The sequence below is a fragment of the Chrysoperla carnea genome, chromosome 5 (assembly GCF_905475395.1).
Source record: "Chrysoperla carnea chromosome 5, inChrCarn1.1, whole genome shotgun sequence".
NCBI lineage: Eukaryota > Metazoa > Arthropoda > Insecta > Neuroptera > Chrysopidae > Chrysoperla > Chrysoperla carnea.
In genome coordinates this window covers 18,281,423-18,298,637 of record NC_058341.1, presented here as the reverse complement: position 1 = coordinate 18,298,637, position 17,215 = coordinate 18,281,423, and the positions used below count along the sequence as shown (strand labels likewise).

General features: G+C 32.4%; 1 protein-coding gene across 5 annotated transcripts; it reads right to left on the bottom strand.

Moving 5' to 3' along the window:
• Positions 1-1,612: 1,612 nt before the first annotated feature.
• On the bottom strand, positions 1,613-15,380 carry LOC123299748 (SR-related and CTD-associated factor 4). Of its 5 annotated transcripts, none has more exons than XM_044882078.1 (11): positions 15,307-15,380; positions 14,769-15,059; positions 13,304-13,815; positions 12,508-12,721; positions 10,828-11,076; positions 10,454-10,754; positions 9,480-10,023; positions 8,681-9,153; positions 6,442-6,753; positions 4,786-5,952; positions 1,613-3,436 (listed from the first exon to the last, which is right to left on the bottom strand). In XM_044882078.1, exons 1-11 carry the CDS (start codon positions 15,334-15,336, stop codon positions 2,541-2,543), a joined length of 4,989 nt encoding a protein of 1,662 aa, XP_044738013.1. In that variant the 5' UTR covers positions 15,337-15,380; the 3' UTR covers positions 1,613-2,540. The 5 variants fall into 5 exon arrangements, with proteins under 5 accessions (XP_044738013.1, XP_044738015.1, XP_044738014.1 ...); XM_044882080.1 differs by having other exon boundaries at positions 8,771-9,153; XM_044882079.1 differs by having other exon boundaries at positions 10,454-10,724.
• Between the last annotated feature and the right edge of the window lie 1,835 nt (positions 15,381-17,215).

Genomic DNA, 17,215 nt, shown 5'->3' with positions numbered 1-17,215 from the left:
ACATGCTTACGTCGCGCCGAAAGCAATGTCTATGAAAATGTTGTAGCACTTAGATAAAAACTAACGAAGTTTCAGAAGGTACAATTTTTTTGATAGTAGCTGTGGCAAGTCAGTCATATTTTGGTGGCCTGGGATTACAAAAATGTAGTTGTAAACCTGCTTTGAATCAATGCCACAAAAATAGATATGCTTGTTTTAAAAACAAAGTTATTTACGGATCCAAATGCCATGGAAGTTTAGCTTATGTTAACAAATAATATTTTAATTCTTTACATGTGCATTTTGTTATTGAGTTACACTATTTGATCTCACGATTACGTAAATAAACAATTTCTAATGTCAGATATTTCATTTTTTTGGTCAAATTTATTGTATGAATGGCTTCATCAGCCAACCTGTTCATTACATGTTGAACAGCACCGTTTAGTAAAAAGGCTAGGATGTTCACTGAAAAGCTAATTAGGCTAGTTGACTTTTGAATCAATGAATCGCAAGGAATCATCCTGGTGTCACAGTATTTATTGTAAGAGTTACAGTAGATCAAAAGCATATTTGATACAGTTATCATTTCCCACAAAAATTATTTAAATTGGCTTCCGGGCATTCAAAATAAAAAGTTTAAAAAAGCAAAAAACCATCCTCCAATTTAAAAAAAAACTCGTAATGAAATCAAAACCATAACACCTGAAATTTTACGAACTGTGAGATATTTTTTATAAATAAAAAAAATGTTTTGTATTACCTGAAATTTACAAAAAAAATTAAATAAGTACTGAGAAATAAAATAGTCATTTCGTGCTACCTTGCACAACCGATTGCTGGTCTAAAGAATTAACCGACAAAAATGACTTAATGAAATGTTTCGCTATCTTTTAGACAGTTCCTTTTTTTAATTCGATGATTAATGAATTATCTTTAACTAATGTTAAAATTTTTACATTACTAAAATTAAACTCACAGTCTAAAATTGCATCGCTTACGATAAAACAAGCTAGAGAAATAATATTAAGATTTAATTTTGTTCATTTTGTAATACGTATATCATATGTGTAATAAAATTGCCTATAAATAAAAAGAAAATAAATTTTTGTAGTATTTATATATTAATTCTCTAGCCTGTTTTTAGCCACGGGTACTGCGGGTATATTAGTATTATTTATAAAGAATACTAAATAATTTAGCTAGAGTAAAATTTATGACTGAAAATATTTTTAAAAAAAGATCATCGAGTGTGTGAGACTTTATTTTTGTATACATTACCGAGAGAAAAGCGCACTCGAAAATGATAAAACAGATCTCAAAATTTTAACATCAGTTTTACGTCAAGCGTAATAGATAATCGTTTTGTAACTTCCACAAATAAATATTGATATGTTTGAACACGGACATGCAATAAATACTGAAAGACATGCAGTATAAAAATATAATTTTTTGAAAATTTGTTCTCCTCTAAAAATAATTCTGAACAATTTTTATTTGTATAATTACTGTAGAAACTATTTCATGAAAACAATTGAAATCTTAACGTTATTACTTTGGTATTTTGTCTAGAAATATATAAAATAAAACAAAATAAACCATAAGATAAAATATAATGAAACAGCCCCCTAATTACTCTGAGAATAAAATATGTAAAGTCTGTCTTTTCTTCCAATTTTGCTTGAAAATGTTTTCTACATCATAATTTGTATAAAAATTGTAAATCAAATAACACACCGATTTTTATCGTTTATAATAAATTACGTTAATTTAGGTATACTTAATTGTAACAAATTATCTTCACGTTTAAGTGATTCTTGATAAACTCTATCTAGAATTGTAGGACGGGTAATACTAGACGAATAGATAAAGGCAGGAGTATCAATTAGCAGAGTGTAGATGAAAAACGTCTCATTTGAATTCTCCCACTTTTTCTATTCTACGATTTTAGTAAAAATTTGTTGAATGTTTTCAAAGCGTCGACAGACAGAAATACAAAGTCAAAGGTTTATTCTATCCGGTTGACAACCAATTCCAAACTTCTTCATAATATCGGTTAGATCGGTTATATGTTTCTATATGTTCGCTTGGCTTTAGAGCTTGGAAAAATTGCTTTTTGAAAATGCAATTGAAATTGTTTGCCCTAATAAGAAAACAAATTGATCAAGCATACTATAGCGAAGCTTTTGTAAAAATTAAAAATAATAATATTTCATTGAATTTATTTTCGTCGCATTTTCTAAATTTCGAAAAAACGTTTTAAGGCAAATTTTTGAAGATGAAAACAGACCTAAGTGCGTATAGAATTTGAATATATATATAAAAAGTAGTAAAATACATACATCAACAAAACTCGTAAACACAACCTTTTGTTTTGTTGTGTTTCTTGGGCCATCATCATCATCATCATCATTGTTTATCACCATCACAACAGAATGAAAATCTGTGGTTGTTCCTCAAGTATTCCAGGAAAAATTCCAAGATAAATTTGTTTTTCACTTGTTTAATACGAATTTATACTACTAACTGTTGAACACAACATCATTATCGATATCATCATGTCATCCCGCTTCTTGCACTTCGGTTGTTTCAGTATTTTCTACAACTTTAGCCTCATCAACAGGCGCGGGCGATTCTTGTTGATTATCATCATCCTCTGTGTGATGGCTTTCAACAACGGGTGAATGAGAACTAGGTACATCTGACGATGATACTTCTGTATTATGATGATGATGATATTGATGGGTATCGTCCTCATCACCAGGTGGAGCTAAATCATCACTATAAGGTTCTTCACTTTCATTAACACAACTTTCACTTTGAAATGGTTCATCTCTCAACGGTGTTGTATTTCCTAGATTTTCATTTGATTGTTCGACTTCATCACTACCGGTACTTTCATGTACCCCATCATCACAAGTGTTTTCATTAAAATTTTCTACAATATTGCTATTACTATTTTCTTGATACGTTGATTCATCATTTTCAGTATTTTCATTGTTTCGTGTATCATCTTTTCTCTGTTCATTATCATTATCAAAATCTGATCTCTCTTCATTATCAAACTCAGGACCATCTTCGTCACCTTCTTCAGATCGATCATGACGATTTTGATTGAAATTATCCTCATTATGGCGACTCCAGCGTGTTCGTTTACTATCACGATTACGAAAATCACGATCTTCTTCCCGAATATTCTCTTCACCATGTCGGAAACGTCGTCTATCTTCCATCATTGGTGGGCCATGTGGTGGTCCAGGTGGACCTCGTACACCACGTGGTCCAGGTGGACCTCGCATTGGTGGACCATCATCGAAAGGTGGTCTCATTCCAGGTGGACCACCGGGTCCTCCAAAGAATGGTGGTGGTCCGTCTGGTGAACCATCAAAATTACCAGGTGGGGGTCCTCGTGGCCCGAAGTTTGGTGGTCCTCGTGGAGGTCCGTCCATCCATAAACCTAGATTATAATACATAGATGTCAAAATCACTTTCAATAGTAGATAAACAACTATATTTTGCAACATAGTCCCAGAAAATTTTGAATGTATCATTCAAATTAATTAAGTGATCAAGCAGTGAGTGCCATTTTTCAGATTATACGTTTATTGTAAAAATGGCAGTAACTGTTCATATTTTCCTATTATAATAATTGATGGAGGCAATGTATAAAGATTTGGCTTACATTCAGAAACTGATATAAACAAAGCAGTCGCTTTAGTTGAAGTAGGTAGGTCTTAAGCGAGGGGGGGGGGGTGGAGCTAATTTCATTTAAACAGTTCATAATAACAAATGAACATTTATTTTATTCGGAGGGAATATCACAGAGACCTTAAAATAAATTTTGTTGTTTATAATTTTTTTCTAAATTTTTTAAATAAACCTGGTATAGAAACTGCAAGAAAAGATATAGGAATATTTTTCACATTATTCGGTATTATTTAATTTGGATTAATGATTTACCAGTTATTAATGCAGTTTAAGAAATTTGGAAGTGGAAATTCATTTTAAGAAGTGATTAGGGGAATTAGGGGAATATTAGATTATAATTTTTCAATATACATTTAAAAATGGAAAGTTAGCTGTATTCCGATTTGGATGAAAATCATGTTATAAGGTAATTTAGACCCAAAAAAATTTTAAAATCGGATTCATTAGCATTTGGACGGGTAGTTTTCACAATTCTCTGAAACTACCTAACCCAATTGCCAAATAAAACCGATTTTTGAATTTTTTGGGTCAAAATTGCCTTATAAACTGAGCTCTATCAAATTCTAAAACGAAAATTATATAATTATTTCTATGCCATTTTTTCAAAGGATATCTAACCCCTTTAAAAAATGAGAAAAATTTTTTGTTGTTTCCGATTTGGATAAAACTCATGTTATAAGGTAATTTTATCCCAAAAAATTAAGAAATCGGGTTCATTTAGCATTTGGACGGCTTCAAATGGTTCATGGAGTAGTGGTCGGAGATGGGCCAACCTTTTTTCGATATCACAACGGACCCTAAGTATGCATCGCCCCAGGAGAGCAACTCTAATCTTACATAAGTACAACAATGGGTATTCAATTAATCGAATGTCGGGGGAACACCTCATGCAAGATTTCTAGCTAGACAAAGCACAAAAGGACAGAGAGTTATCTTATAAAGATTACTTTCTTTCTTATAGTTTCGTTTTAACAAAAACATCATTGTGCCGATTTTAAATTTAATGCAAAGCCATCAATTGTTTAAAATAAAATCTGTAAAAAAATTATATGAGTAGGCAAGTTAAATATAAATAAATCAATAAATATTAGAACTCACCAGGTGGTCTTGGACCTCGTGGCCCACCTCGTCCGTGGAACATATGTGGAGGTGGTGGTCCTCGCGGTCCTCCCATCATCATAGGTCCTCTTGGACCAAAAGGTGGTCCCTCGGGACGCATCATTGGCATTGGTGGTCCTCGATTGGGACCAAATCCAGGCGGTCCAAAGAACTCCGGTGGTGGTCCACCACGCATTCTATTATTAAAACCAGGTGGTCCATCATTATTTCTACCATCGAAACCTGGCGGTCCATCTGGTGGTCCTCTTGGCGGACCACGACCTGGTGGCCCTTCAAAGCCTCCATCTCTTCGGAAATCAAATCTATCACCACCTCTTTCCATTTCATCTGGTGGTGGCATAAATGGAGGTGGACCACCACGCATTGGTGGCATTGGACCACGTTTATCTCCATGAAAATCATTGCCAGGGCCTCCACCAGGTGGGCCGCCACGACGATTATCAAAATCGTTATGACTTCTTGGATCCCTATTCTCATCATGTTCTCGATCATGAGGACCTTTCGGCGATCGTTGTTGAAATGGTGGAAATGATTTTGATTCGTTGTTTGAATTTCCATCCATTATATCAGGCCGTAACGGAGGTAAATCTAGTAATGAAGGTGGCGCTGCATTGTTATGGGCCGAAGGTGCTGGTGTTTGTGACATTGGAGGTCGTTCCATTTCAGCAGGTCGTCCGCGTTGAGGATACGCACTTTCATTAGCCATTTCTTGTAATCGTTCACTAAGACTTTTTTCACTACGTCTTTTATCACGATCGTCTCTTTCACCTCTATTGTTACTACGATCACGTTGTTCCGACCACCGATTATTACCACGATCACCACGGTTATCACGTCGATCTCTACTGTCACGATCACTACCTCCCCGATCACTACCACGCCCGTTATTATCGCGATCGCGGTCACGGTTATTACGTTCACGACTATCACCACGTCGATTATTCCGATGGTCATTATTACCACGGTCATTATCTCGACTACGGCCACGATCGCGTGAATGACGACTTTCACTATCGGCACGATGATGATTAGTATCATAATCGCGATTATTTGATGGGGGTCCTCTTGATGATCTGTCATCAAGCTCACGAGATGATGAATAGTGTGATGAGTTTCCTGATTTTGAATCTCTTGAATATTGATTTCCTAAAGCATAAAAAAGGTACTTTGTTCATAACTTCAATATTAACATACGTAATTATTTAAATAATATGTATCATTTAAATCTATTGAAAACTACATTAAAATACGAATCATTGTGTACAGGTGATTTTCGAACACTTATCCCAGAAGATTTAGATATTAAGGTTCTAGCTTCTAGTGATATCTGTCTTATTAATATATATTTTATATATAATTATTAGTACTATATAGATGGTGCTACTAGTATTAAATCCATATGATTTTTAGTTAACCCTAATCTTCAAAAGACATGTGTATAAAGACAGCTGTCGTCCTTTTAGTTTGTGAGATATTATGAGAAAAATTGTATGAATTTCTATAATCGTTATATAGTCCTCGAAGGCAACTATGTTGTACAATAAAATCGAATTTTACCAAAAAAATCTATTTTACTATGTTAGCTTACGAAGTTTTTAGACCAACTGTTACTTCAAAATCGAATAAAACGGTTACCTGAGCCACCAATGGCAGCTAACAATTGATCACTAAGTGACAATTGATTATTTTTATCACGTTGTTGTTGAGGATCAGCATCATCCATATCAATATCCATGTCATCGTGATGTTGTCCTCCACTAGCATTACCACTATTGTTTGAATAACTGTTCGATCCACTACCAGCATTATTATTTACATTCGATGTTAACGGTTGGCCAGACATCATTGACGGTAATCGTTGTCCGAAAGGTGGTGGTGCGGTTCCAAGCAACGAATCCGGTCGCTGGGCCATGTTCGAATTATCTATAGCTGACGGAGGTGGACCAGCTAAACATTTTGCAAATTTATTTAAATTAAATATAAAATTTATTTCAATTTATTAATTTTTTTAATAGAAGAAATCTGCTTGAATACATTTAGAACTTCTCAGGATATTCTAAATACAAAAAAACTGAAATTTAAACCTGAGAGGAATTTTACAGACCAAACACTGGCGATTGACCTACCACCCTCATTACAAGAAGATCTCTGATTATTCCATGTTTAGGGTCTGCTTGGAGGACTATGAAACCTCCATGCAAATTATTTACACCTGCAGAAATCTACAGGGCGTCAGTTTTGGAATGTTTGAGTCCGAACCCTTGGATCCACCAATCTCGGGAAAAATCCCGGCGGAGAAGCTGTAGGCTTTCTGCTGAGGGCACAGAGGATCCTTTGATCTAGATGCTAGAGATCCATTTTTAGAAAAGCCAATTTTTTATACATGAAGTGTCAGTACTATCTTTCCTCTCAATGGTATACATCGGCTGGTATACATCATAATACTGGCAATCCAGTACTATGACTATCATACGCCATTTTTAGATTATGCACGATCATTTTTTTAAATTTTATTAATTTCTAATTTTTACAATTTTCGAGTTGATTGCGACATTTGAGACTCTACTATGCACCGCATAGTATACTTACTTTAAGGAGCAATTATTCCAGTCGCTAAACATGAATGGATTAGCAAAAAATTAAGGTTATTTCCTATAGTTTTAAACCATTAAAAATCGATTCTGCGAATCATAAAACATAGGAAATGCACGATAAAAGAAGTCTAACGTATAAGTCACGGGTCATGCTTAGTATTTCTTTTCATTTCAGAACAATTGAAAATTTGAGAGCTCTTGTCAAGGTCACATCTAAGAGATGTTTCCGAAAATTCCATAGCTGGGGACTTCAGGCCAGAAGGCAAAATTTTTAACAGCATGGCAAGCTTAGAATTGATGAATATTTATTGAGGGCTTAAAATTGACGAATAATAATTGATGATAATATTCAAATAAGAAGATATTTAAGTAAAAAATGCAAAAATCGATATTGATATTATTAAAAATTGATATTCGGACAAAATGATTTTAGTATTTTTTACTCAATACATAGAAAAAAAAAAGCTGTTAAACACGACTTAAACATCAGCTTCTCAAATTTCCAGCCATTCTGAAATGATTGTTAATAAAAAATTTTGGGGAAAAAAATACAGATTTCTCCTTGAAAAATCATTCATAAATTATGTAAAAATTTTAAAACCAATACCGGGTTAATAATAAATTATTCATGAAAGTTTTAATAGTAGAAAGTTTTTAAATATAAGAGTTAGTAAACTATTAATAAATAAAGTGCACGTGCGTCAAAGCAAACCATTTATAAATACGCATTTGTTAAAAAAAAATTCATGAGAAGCAGAGCTCCATCGGGATACATTTAATGTCAATATTTATCAATATTTATACTATTGTAACATTACTCAAAAACAAATTGTCTAAAAAACTAAAGAATCAATTGTTAGGCGGTACGAAGTTCGCCGGGTCAGCTAGTTGAGTAGTTATATTTTTACAATCGATTTTTACCTAAACTATTCGATTTAGAAAAGAAGATTTCGAACTAAATATATTTTCTTTCTTATGAGTAAGATTTTCCTAATTTGAAGTATTTTTCTATCTCTTATCACTAACGAATCTCTGGTGACAAACTCCTCTTTTTAAAACATGTCTGTATTCTACGGAGGTTTTTTAAATTTTGTAAATTTCATTTATTAAGTCTAAGCTTTGATACAAAACAATAAAAGAAATTAGTAAGTCTTTCCTATTACCTAGTTTCCATGAAAAACTAAAATTTTTAATTTTTTGTTAAGTTATTCCCTTCACCATGTCTTAAATAATTTATGAATAATTTGTTGAACAAACAAGATTAGTATTTCTGTGTATACCTGGCGGTATAACAGCTTTGTTAGTAGAGCTAGAAGTGGTAGAAGTAGTAGAAGGACCAGTAGGCGTGATGATGATATTATTATTATTACCAGGCATTGATAATTGTCCCATATGTGGTGGCGGTAACACAGGACCGTGTCCATAGCCCATCATTGAATTTTGTAATAAACTCTGTTGTATATTTGGTGGTGGTACATTCATTGGTCCCACGGTGGGCGGTACATTCATGATACCCGGTGGTATTTGTAATGGCATTGTTGCACCTGCAGCTGCACGCATCATTGGGAATGGTGGTACTAATGGTATTGTCATTGGTGGCATTGCTAATGTTTGAGGCGGAGGTTGTGATGTATCTACGTTGGGTATCCCACTAGGTGTCACTTGTGGGACTGCCGGTACACCTGGTACTGTTGCTGCTGTTACAACCGTTGGTGGGGGTTGAGCTGTTAATCCATCAGTTAATGGAATATATCTATATAAACGAAAGAAAATTATATATTAAAACATGAAATATAACTAACAAAATAAATAAGTCACGGGGATAGAATCAATCTTAGACCATTCATTGGACGTTTCGTTCTCTTTATTGGAACTTCTCAGCAACTAAAAATTTTTACAAAATACAAGCAAAACCTTCAAAAAATGTATGGTGAAACGGAGAGTATAGATGGAAATATACATACTTGGGATTTCTAACCTCGATGTTGCTTGTTTTAAACCTCGCCATCGAACAGTTTATATTTCCCATTGAAATAAGTGATGAAGGTTCTACTGCATTATTTTGTGTTTAATACTTACCCAGGTGGTACTGTGGTGGTATCAGTTGTTGTGGTTGTTCCACCAACTACAGGAATAGCCGCAGTTGTTTGTGCTGCCAATTGTGTTGAATCAGTGACTTGTATAGCTGTTGGTTGTAAAACTTTCTTTGTATGCTGCATATTCCTTTGTTCTTCCACTTTAATTTTCATCCATTGTGGCATTGTATCCTCATCAATCATACCACCTTCTTCTAAACTCTCTAAATCTGTATTCTGATTTAATTTATTCCATGGTATGTATGATACACCCAACTCAACTTCCCAATAATCTTTCCATTCTTTACCTTTAACACCTTTACCAGGTGCCCATGCTAATGTAATCGCTTTACCTTGCATCTTATGATTACGTAATTTTGATAAACAACGTGCTGCATCTTGACGACGATTCATAACAATAAATGCACAACCACGGGGTGGTATTAAATCGATGCTAACAATATCACCGAATTCACCAAATGTATCGGATAATTCATCAGCGTGTACCAATTTTGAAAGATGGCCCACCCATAGTGTCGTTGAACAAACTAAAAAAAATAGAAAAAATAATTAATCTCGTGGTACGAAGAGGAAAGATATTTGTATTTTTGGTGTTTGAAGTTCAATAACTAAATAGCAGAAACTAAAACACTACTAAGTCCAGTTTTTTTTTAAATTAAATATTTTAGCATAAGTCTGGAATAGACGATTGCCTCTGGTGTTTTACACCCTATAATTTTGTAAAAGTAAAATTAATAAAACTTTTGTTCTTCGGACAATTTAGGAATTTTTGAGAGGAAAATTATATTGTAGTTTCTTCCTTAAGAGTTTTTTGATGTATCATTGACGATATAATTGGTCTCATGAAATTCCTTGTCTGTCTATTTATTATTATTATTAGGAAAACTCAACATAAATGTGGACAATTATGAGATAACTTTTATTTTAAAAAGTAACGAAATAACAGTTGAAACTTACCACTTAAATTATCGGATTTGATTGGCGGCAAACCACGTTTTCGCCGTTCTCTATCCTTTTCACGTTCTTTATCTCTATCACGATCTTTTTCACGTTCTCGTGATCTACTACGTCTACCTCTTCGTCGTGATCGACTACGTGATCTTGAATGTGATGATCGTCTTCGACGTTCTTTCGAACGTGATCTTCGTGAACGATCACGTGATCGTGACCGTATTCGGCGTCTAGATGACCTATCATAACGATCATCTATATCATGAGATTGTGGACTCTGTGAATCAGTTTGATCCAAATTAATAACCTAAAATAATTTATCGGGTTGTAAGGAAAAAAGAAAGCTTAAACACTAGGAAAATAAAAAAAACTCTAATTACTTCTCCATTGTTTGTGTTGTTCTCATCAACAAATTCTATTTCGGATTCGTTGTTGATTTCATCTAATAATGGACTACCTTGTGACATTTGACTGTAAGCGGACACATTACCAAGTGATGTATTGTTCCCAGTTTGATTGTGACCTCCATATCCAGGTGGTGGTTGTGTCATATCGAAATTTGGTATTACATAAGCCGGTTGATGTTGAGATGATGGTTTTAAATCGCATTCGGCTGCAAAAGGTAAACTCTAAAACAAAAAAACATATACGTTTATTAGCTTTATATTCAACCTTGCATGCGATTTACGAATTTTCTTTCGATATCAACCTTAAAAGTATCGATATCCACTCACATGGACAAGTAATATCGAAAACGAGTTTATAAAATACTTTTATTTTACATGGTAGAAAAATCCGGCAGAATTTTAATGTTAATTGGATTACAGCTACGTTCTCTTTTAAGTATTTTCCTAATGCCTCCCTCTCCCTCCCATGGTCGTAAAAGTCATCAGTGATAGTACTATTTTCGAACCTATTTGTTATTGAATTATCAGTCGTTTTATCATTGTTTGGGTAGAACGACGGCTTACAAAAGGCTAAGAAGAAGATTTTCTCTAATTTCATAAGAAACTCATAGAAATCATTCAAATATAACAGTTTTGAAGTGTACAGCTAAGGTTTCTTTAGCGTTAGTTTTCTAAGAGAAAGGTGACATCATATAATACGACCGCAATCTCTCTAACTTTTCTAAGAGTTTCCCGTAAAATTTGAGTTATTTTATACTCTTTGTATTTTTATGAATTTTAAGATAAGAATGAGAGCATAAATTTGGAGCGGAGACACTAACCAAACTGGATTAAGCACTACATTTTACGACATAAACGATATCCGTATATGAATCAAACGTTTGTCACAGTCCGTATACTCAACATTTTCCAGTCAATGAAATAGTAATGAGTTTTATTTCCTAATCAATTTCAATAATAGTCTACAGTACGCAATAGTGATGCGTTTTCATTGGTTTCCATATATTTCAAACTTTAATATAACTTCCATATGACGAGTCTTGAACCTTTTCTTAGTTTCCTTCCACGAGGAAAATTTTAATAGCACCAAAAGTCAAAAATAGGGGATCCGACGAAATTTTTTTTAATCATTTCAGTTGATGTATGCAAGATATAAACGTTTAAAATTTCTAATTAAACAAAGAGGAAGGTTCTTAATTAAACAAAGGTCACAGTGAAACAGAATTTTCTTAGATAATCAGGCTCGATTTTGATTCCAATTGAGGATAGATCTAAGTATGAATATTCATAAATTTTAAGATTGTGGTGCAATTAAAAATTGTTCATACTCCGTGAAAAAGTCATATTTTCATAAATAAAAAAAGATTTCTAGCTCATCAAGTTAAAGAAGAAGCGACCAAGCATAAATTATTATCTTTCTTTATAATCGGCGATACAGATATGTACAATAAACTGTGTGAAATTATGATCAAGCAACAAAGTTTCCAAATAAAAAATGATAATTTCATACAGTTCAGTGAACATTTCTATAATCGATTAAAATTTATGTTAACATCTACACTTGGTTACTTTTACTTTTGATTCTATTCAAGTTTTAAATGTATGGTAATCAATGACAGCTATCATCAATACGTACTGTCGACTAATACTTACTGGTACTGTTTGTGCTAGATGTCGATCAAATTCATCTTCTTGTTGTTTCATTTCACGTAATTTTCGCATTTTTTCCTCCAAATCCATTTGTGTTGATAATTGTTGTTGTGCTAACGCTTGCGCAGTTAACGGTTGTGTAACAACACCTGAGCTCGATGATTGTAACTGTTGTAAAGTTTGTAATTGTCGTAATACTTCCGGATTCGATAAAATACTACCAAAAAAAAAATATATGTATATATAATTATTTATAATATTTAAAAAAAGACTAGTTTAACTAGAGGAAAAATTGACTCCCTGATATTGGATAGATTTTTCGCAATCTGCTTATGTTTGTTTTTAATAAAAATACACAACTTTTGTTACAAACTATACTCAACCTAAGTACTAAGGGAAAATTTTATTAAACATATTATCCAGTCAAATTAGTCCATAAAATATAAGTAAGGTTACAAAAATTCCCATAGAGAAAATTATTGAAGCCCCAAAGAAAAATTGCTAAAGGCTCATTACGATCTAATCTGAGTAGTCATCTAGAAAGTACTGTTAAAATTAAATTATCCTGAAGAAAAGGGTTCGGTTAAAATTTCCTGTTAGAAAATCCGATTTAATTTCCTTGGCAAAAAATGAATCAAAAACAAAAAAATTGTTAATTTTAAGGCATTCCAAGTAGATTAATGATGGTGTTTAGATCCTAGCCCTGAATATTTTAATTTTCTTGTTTAGTTCTAGAATAACCAATTCAATAAACTTCAAGTGTATGTTTTAGGCGTAGGTTTTTTTTAAAATAACATACTTTTTTAAGGATTCAATGCCAGAGTTTAATGCAGTAGATTGTTGAGCGGTATTTACAGCTGGCGATGGATTCTTATCATCTTCCTCTTCACTACCATAATCAAAATCTAATAACTTTTTATCAAATCGTACTGGTTGGCCACCGGACGTTAAATGTTGACTTGAATCTTGTGGTGTAGATTGGGCTTGACTTAACAATAATCGTTGCAAATGTTTTAACTGTTGCAACATATTACCATCAACAGGATTATTTGAATTAGGTGTTCCTTGTACATGACTTGAATCCTGCATAGATGATTTTGTTGGTGTTTTTCCAGCTGGTGAATTTTTATTTAAACTATTTAGCATGGAACTAGCATTCACACCGTTCGCTGCATTTGCTTGTTGTGCTGCTAATTGAGCTTCACGATGTATCGGATGATTTGGATCAACAAAATCAAATAGTGGTTGTATAACTTCTGGTGCAAATACTTGATTCTTTTGCCATAAATTTAACACTCGAATTACTTTACTCTAAAATAATAAACATAAATATAGGGCTTGTAGTATTAAAAATTAAAGCTTATTAAATACAGGGTGTTCTGTTATTGATAGCAGAAAATTGTACCGCTAAATTAAGTTTGTCAAGACAAATGGAAAAGCTCTATACCAAATTTCCATTTGAGGCCTGTTGCGGAAGATGTGAATATGGGAAAATAGAAAGATTTATGAATTCACAGACCTATCAAATTCATTAAATTAGTAGGTGTCAATTTATAATATAGAGGAGACTATCATAAAACAATAATTGATTGTAAATTGATTGCATTGGGTAGTGAATACTAAAAAAAATATTTTGTTGTTATTATTTATAAAGAAAACAAAAATATGATTCACCAATACAATTAGATATTGTAGGTATCAAATTATATATTATAATAGGTCCGGGATAGGGGGAATAAATTGTGTAATACAGAACACAAAATCTTAAACATTGTCTCACTTTACAACGTCAACACACAACATACATACTTTGGTTTGTCTCGAAGTATATGCATCTAAGCATTAATTTAGCAAAACGGACTGGTCCGTTTTGCTAAATTAATGCTTACGGTATGTGATATCGTACGATAGGTTGCGTACAACACTTAAATTACAAAGAAAAGCAGTGTAGGTTTTAATGGATTAGTTTTTATAATAACATAAGCAGCCAAATAGAGTTTTTTTGTAATAATTTTGCATTAAGAGACGCCTTCCACTATGATAAAACACATCCTCTATTTAAGTAGTGTTTTATTGGTTTCATTCTAAATTTTATTGAACTGTGATTAAGATATATTAATTTATTTTGTTAATTATCTCGCAAATTAGGCCTCAGATCCAAAAGTGGAAAATAACTTTCTCCTTCGTCTCTATGAGCTTATTCTGCAGGATAACGATCTGCAGTCAATAACAGAACACCCTGTATACGTAAATTTTAAACTTACCTTATCCTCAGGTGGACATCGAAATAAATTGGCAAAAGTTTGTTGCATATTTTTCGCAAATCTTGGTGCAAATACATCCTTATCAGCACCAAATTGATGTCTAGATTGACGTACAATGGAATCAATTACATATAAGCCAGGTACTTTGTATTCAGGCTTACATTTTAATATAAATTTTTCCACACTTTGTACAACATGTTTATAAAATTTAATTGCTTTAATTGCTCCTCGAGTTAAAGCCGTCATTTTAGCTTTGGATATTGGAGGTTTTACCTCGTACAGAGACGAAAGCTGAAACACAAACACTTAATATTAATTTCTCAAGCCATTTTGCACACTTAAATTTTAATTTTTTATAACTGTCGTAAAACATTACAAGACCACTTAAAATATAAACAAAATCAATTTTCGTCTTAAATAACAATGAAAACATAATGAAAAGTATGAATAAACAGAAAAATATTTCAATAAAGGTATAAAAGCGGGGTAAATTTTTTTGCAAATAAATAAATGAAAAATTATTGAAACAAAATCCAACCTCTGCATTAAATGACTTCACTGCATCCATTTTAAATAATTTATTATAAAATTTTATTATAAATTATATTTGTTTATAAATAATATTTCACACGTTTTTGTCATTTTTTTATTAAATACATAATAAAGGACAAATCCGCCATGCCTTAAAATGGCGTTTAGGAATAGACACAAGCCACTGATAAATGGTTGCGTTCATTTGCATTGTTTTAATTGATTTTGGAATACGTTAATTTTACCGGTATTTTTAAAAATTGCATTTCATAAATTCAATAAATTTACTTTATTCCATTTGATTCATTTTATAAATATTTATTGAAGAAAATCTAAAACAATTATTTTATGATTTCTATTAAATAATTTTATTAAAACCATAAAGATTTTATACACATTACAAATTACAATAATAAATCGTTTGCTACGAAAGCATCTTTATTTTTAACAGACGCATATCGAATGATGTCATCGTATTTATTACATTTTTTAAAATTGTTTATTTACATTTTAATATACAATAAATTTACTTTATTCCATTTGATTCATTTTATAAATATTTATTGAAGAAAATCTAAAACAATTATTTTATGATTTCTATTAAATAATTTTATTAAAACCATAAAGATTTTATACACATTACAAATTACAATAATAAATCGTTTGCTACGAAAGCATCTTTATTTTTAACAGACGCATATCGAATGATGTCATCGTATTTATTACATTTTTTAAAATTGTTTATTTACATTTTAATATACAAAATAAAATCACTAAAATTTTATTAAAAGTCAACAACAATTGTAATTTTGGAATAGAAATCCGAAAAATTTTCCAATTTTGTATACTGGAGCCTTCAATTTTCAACCGATTTTTCTTAAACTCGGTACATAGGTTCAGTTTGGTCATAATTCCAGACGATTTTTTCATTTTTCCCCTGGCCTTTTTTCAATGGTACTTCCTTCTAGGCCAAAACAGGATTTTTGGGGTTTTCTCAAAAACGGCTCTAACGATTTCGATTAAACTAGGCACAAGGCTAAACCTTAAAGCGTTCCTAGGATTGGTATAAGCCACATATCCGAGAAGGCTCACACCCTAGGAGAAAATACAGGAAAATGGGGTTTTCTAGGAAGAGACTGAGGGGACAGCAGTGAAACTTCGTATCAGGGTTTATATCAACAAGGTCCTAGGTTTGATATAACTTCCCTCTGTAGCCGTGGAACCGCAGGAGATGAAATCGTCAAAAGTGGTCAAAATTCTATATTTTCTACATTAAAATGGGAAAAGGGAGCTAGAAACTTGACACACCAAAAGGGACTTCTTTGACACTAACTTAATCTAGATACAGATTTTTAAGAACGTATTGGTTCAATTTAGTGAGATTATGGAGGCAAGCAATACAGCCTTGTAAAATTCATGATATTTTACACAAGAAAGGCCGAAAGTAATGAACTGGAAAGTTTGCACACCCAAAAGCCTCTCTTAAGAACATTTCCAATACTCTAGCTCAATTTGGAAGGGCTGTAAAGATTAGCAAATCTTCCGTCGTGATAAGTGGTACATTCTCATAAATCCACCCCCACAATCACCGGGCATTCGAAAAAGAACTTCTAAGAAAAAACTGAAGGGGGGGGGGGTGAATAATGAGAAAACGAGTATATCTGAAAAATTTCTAGATCTCAAATTAGTTATTTTCAGTGGAATAGATTAGATTGGGGGAAGAATAAAAAATGAAATTTATGCCTTAAGTATTTATTTTCTACATAGTTTAATCATTAAATACATTTCTTACATTGAAAATACCTAATTAAATTTAAAAATAGTAGGGCAACAATTTTTTTTCGTTTTTTGGAACTGATATAAAATTTTTTTTGAGGTTTGAGGCAGGTATTTGAAGAGTCCTCTCTAAATTTAAA

Bases quoted from the DNA above. Each gene is read 5' to 3' on its own strand.
- LOC123299748 (XM_044882078.1), bottom strand. From the start codon at position 15,336: ATGGATGCAGTGAAGTCATTTAATGCAGAG. The intron at 15,060-15,306 runs GTTGGATTTTGT...TTTGTGTTTCAG, and splicing joins TGAAGTCATTTAATGCAGAG to CTTTCGTCTCTGTACGAGGT. The intron at 3,437-4,785 runs GTGAGTTCTAAT...ATTATAATCTAG, and splicing joins ACGAGGTCCAAGACCACCTG to GTTTATGGATGGACGGACCT.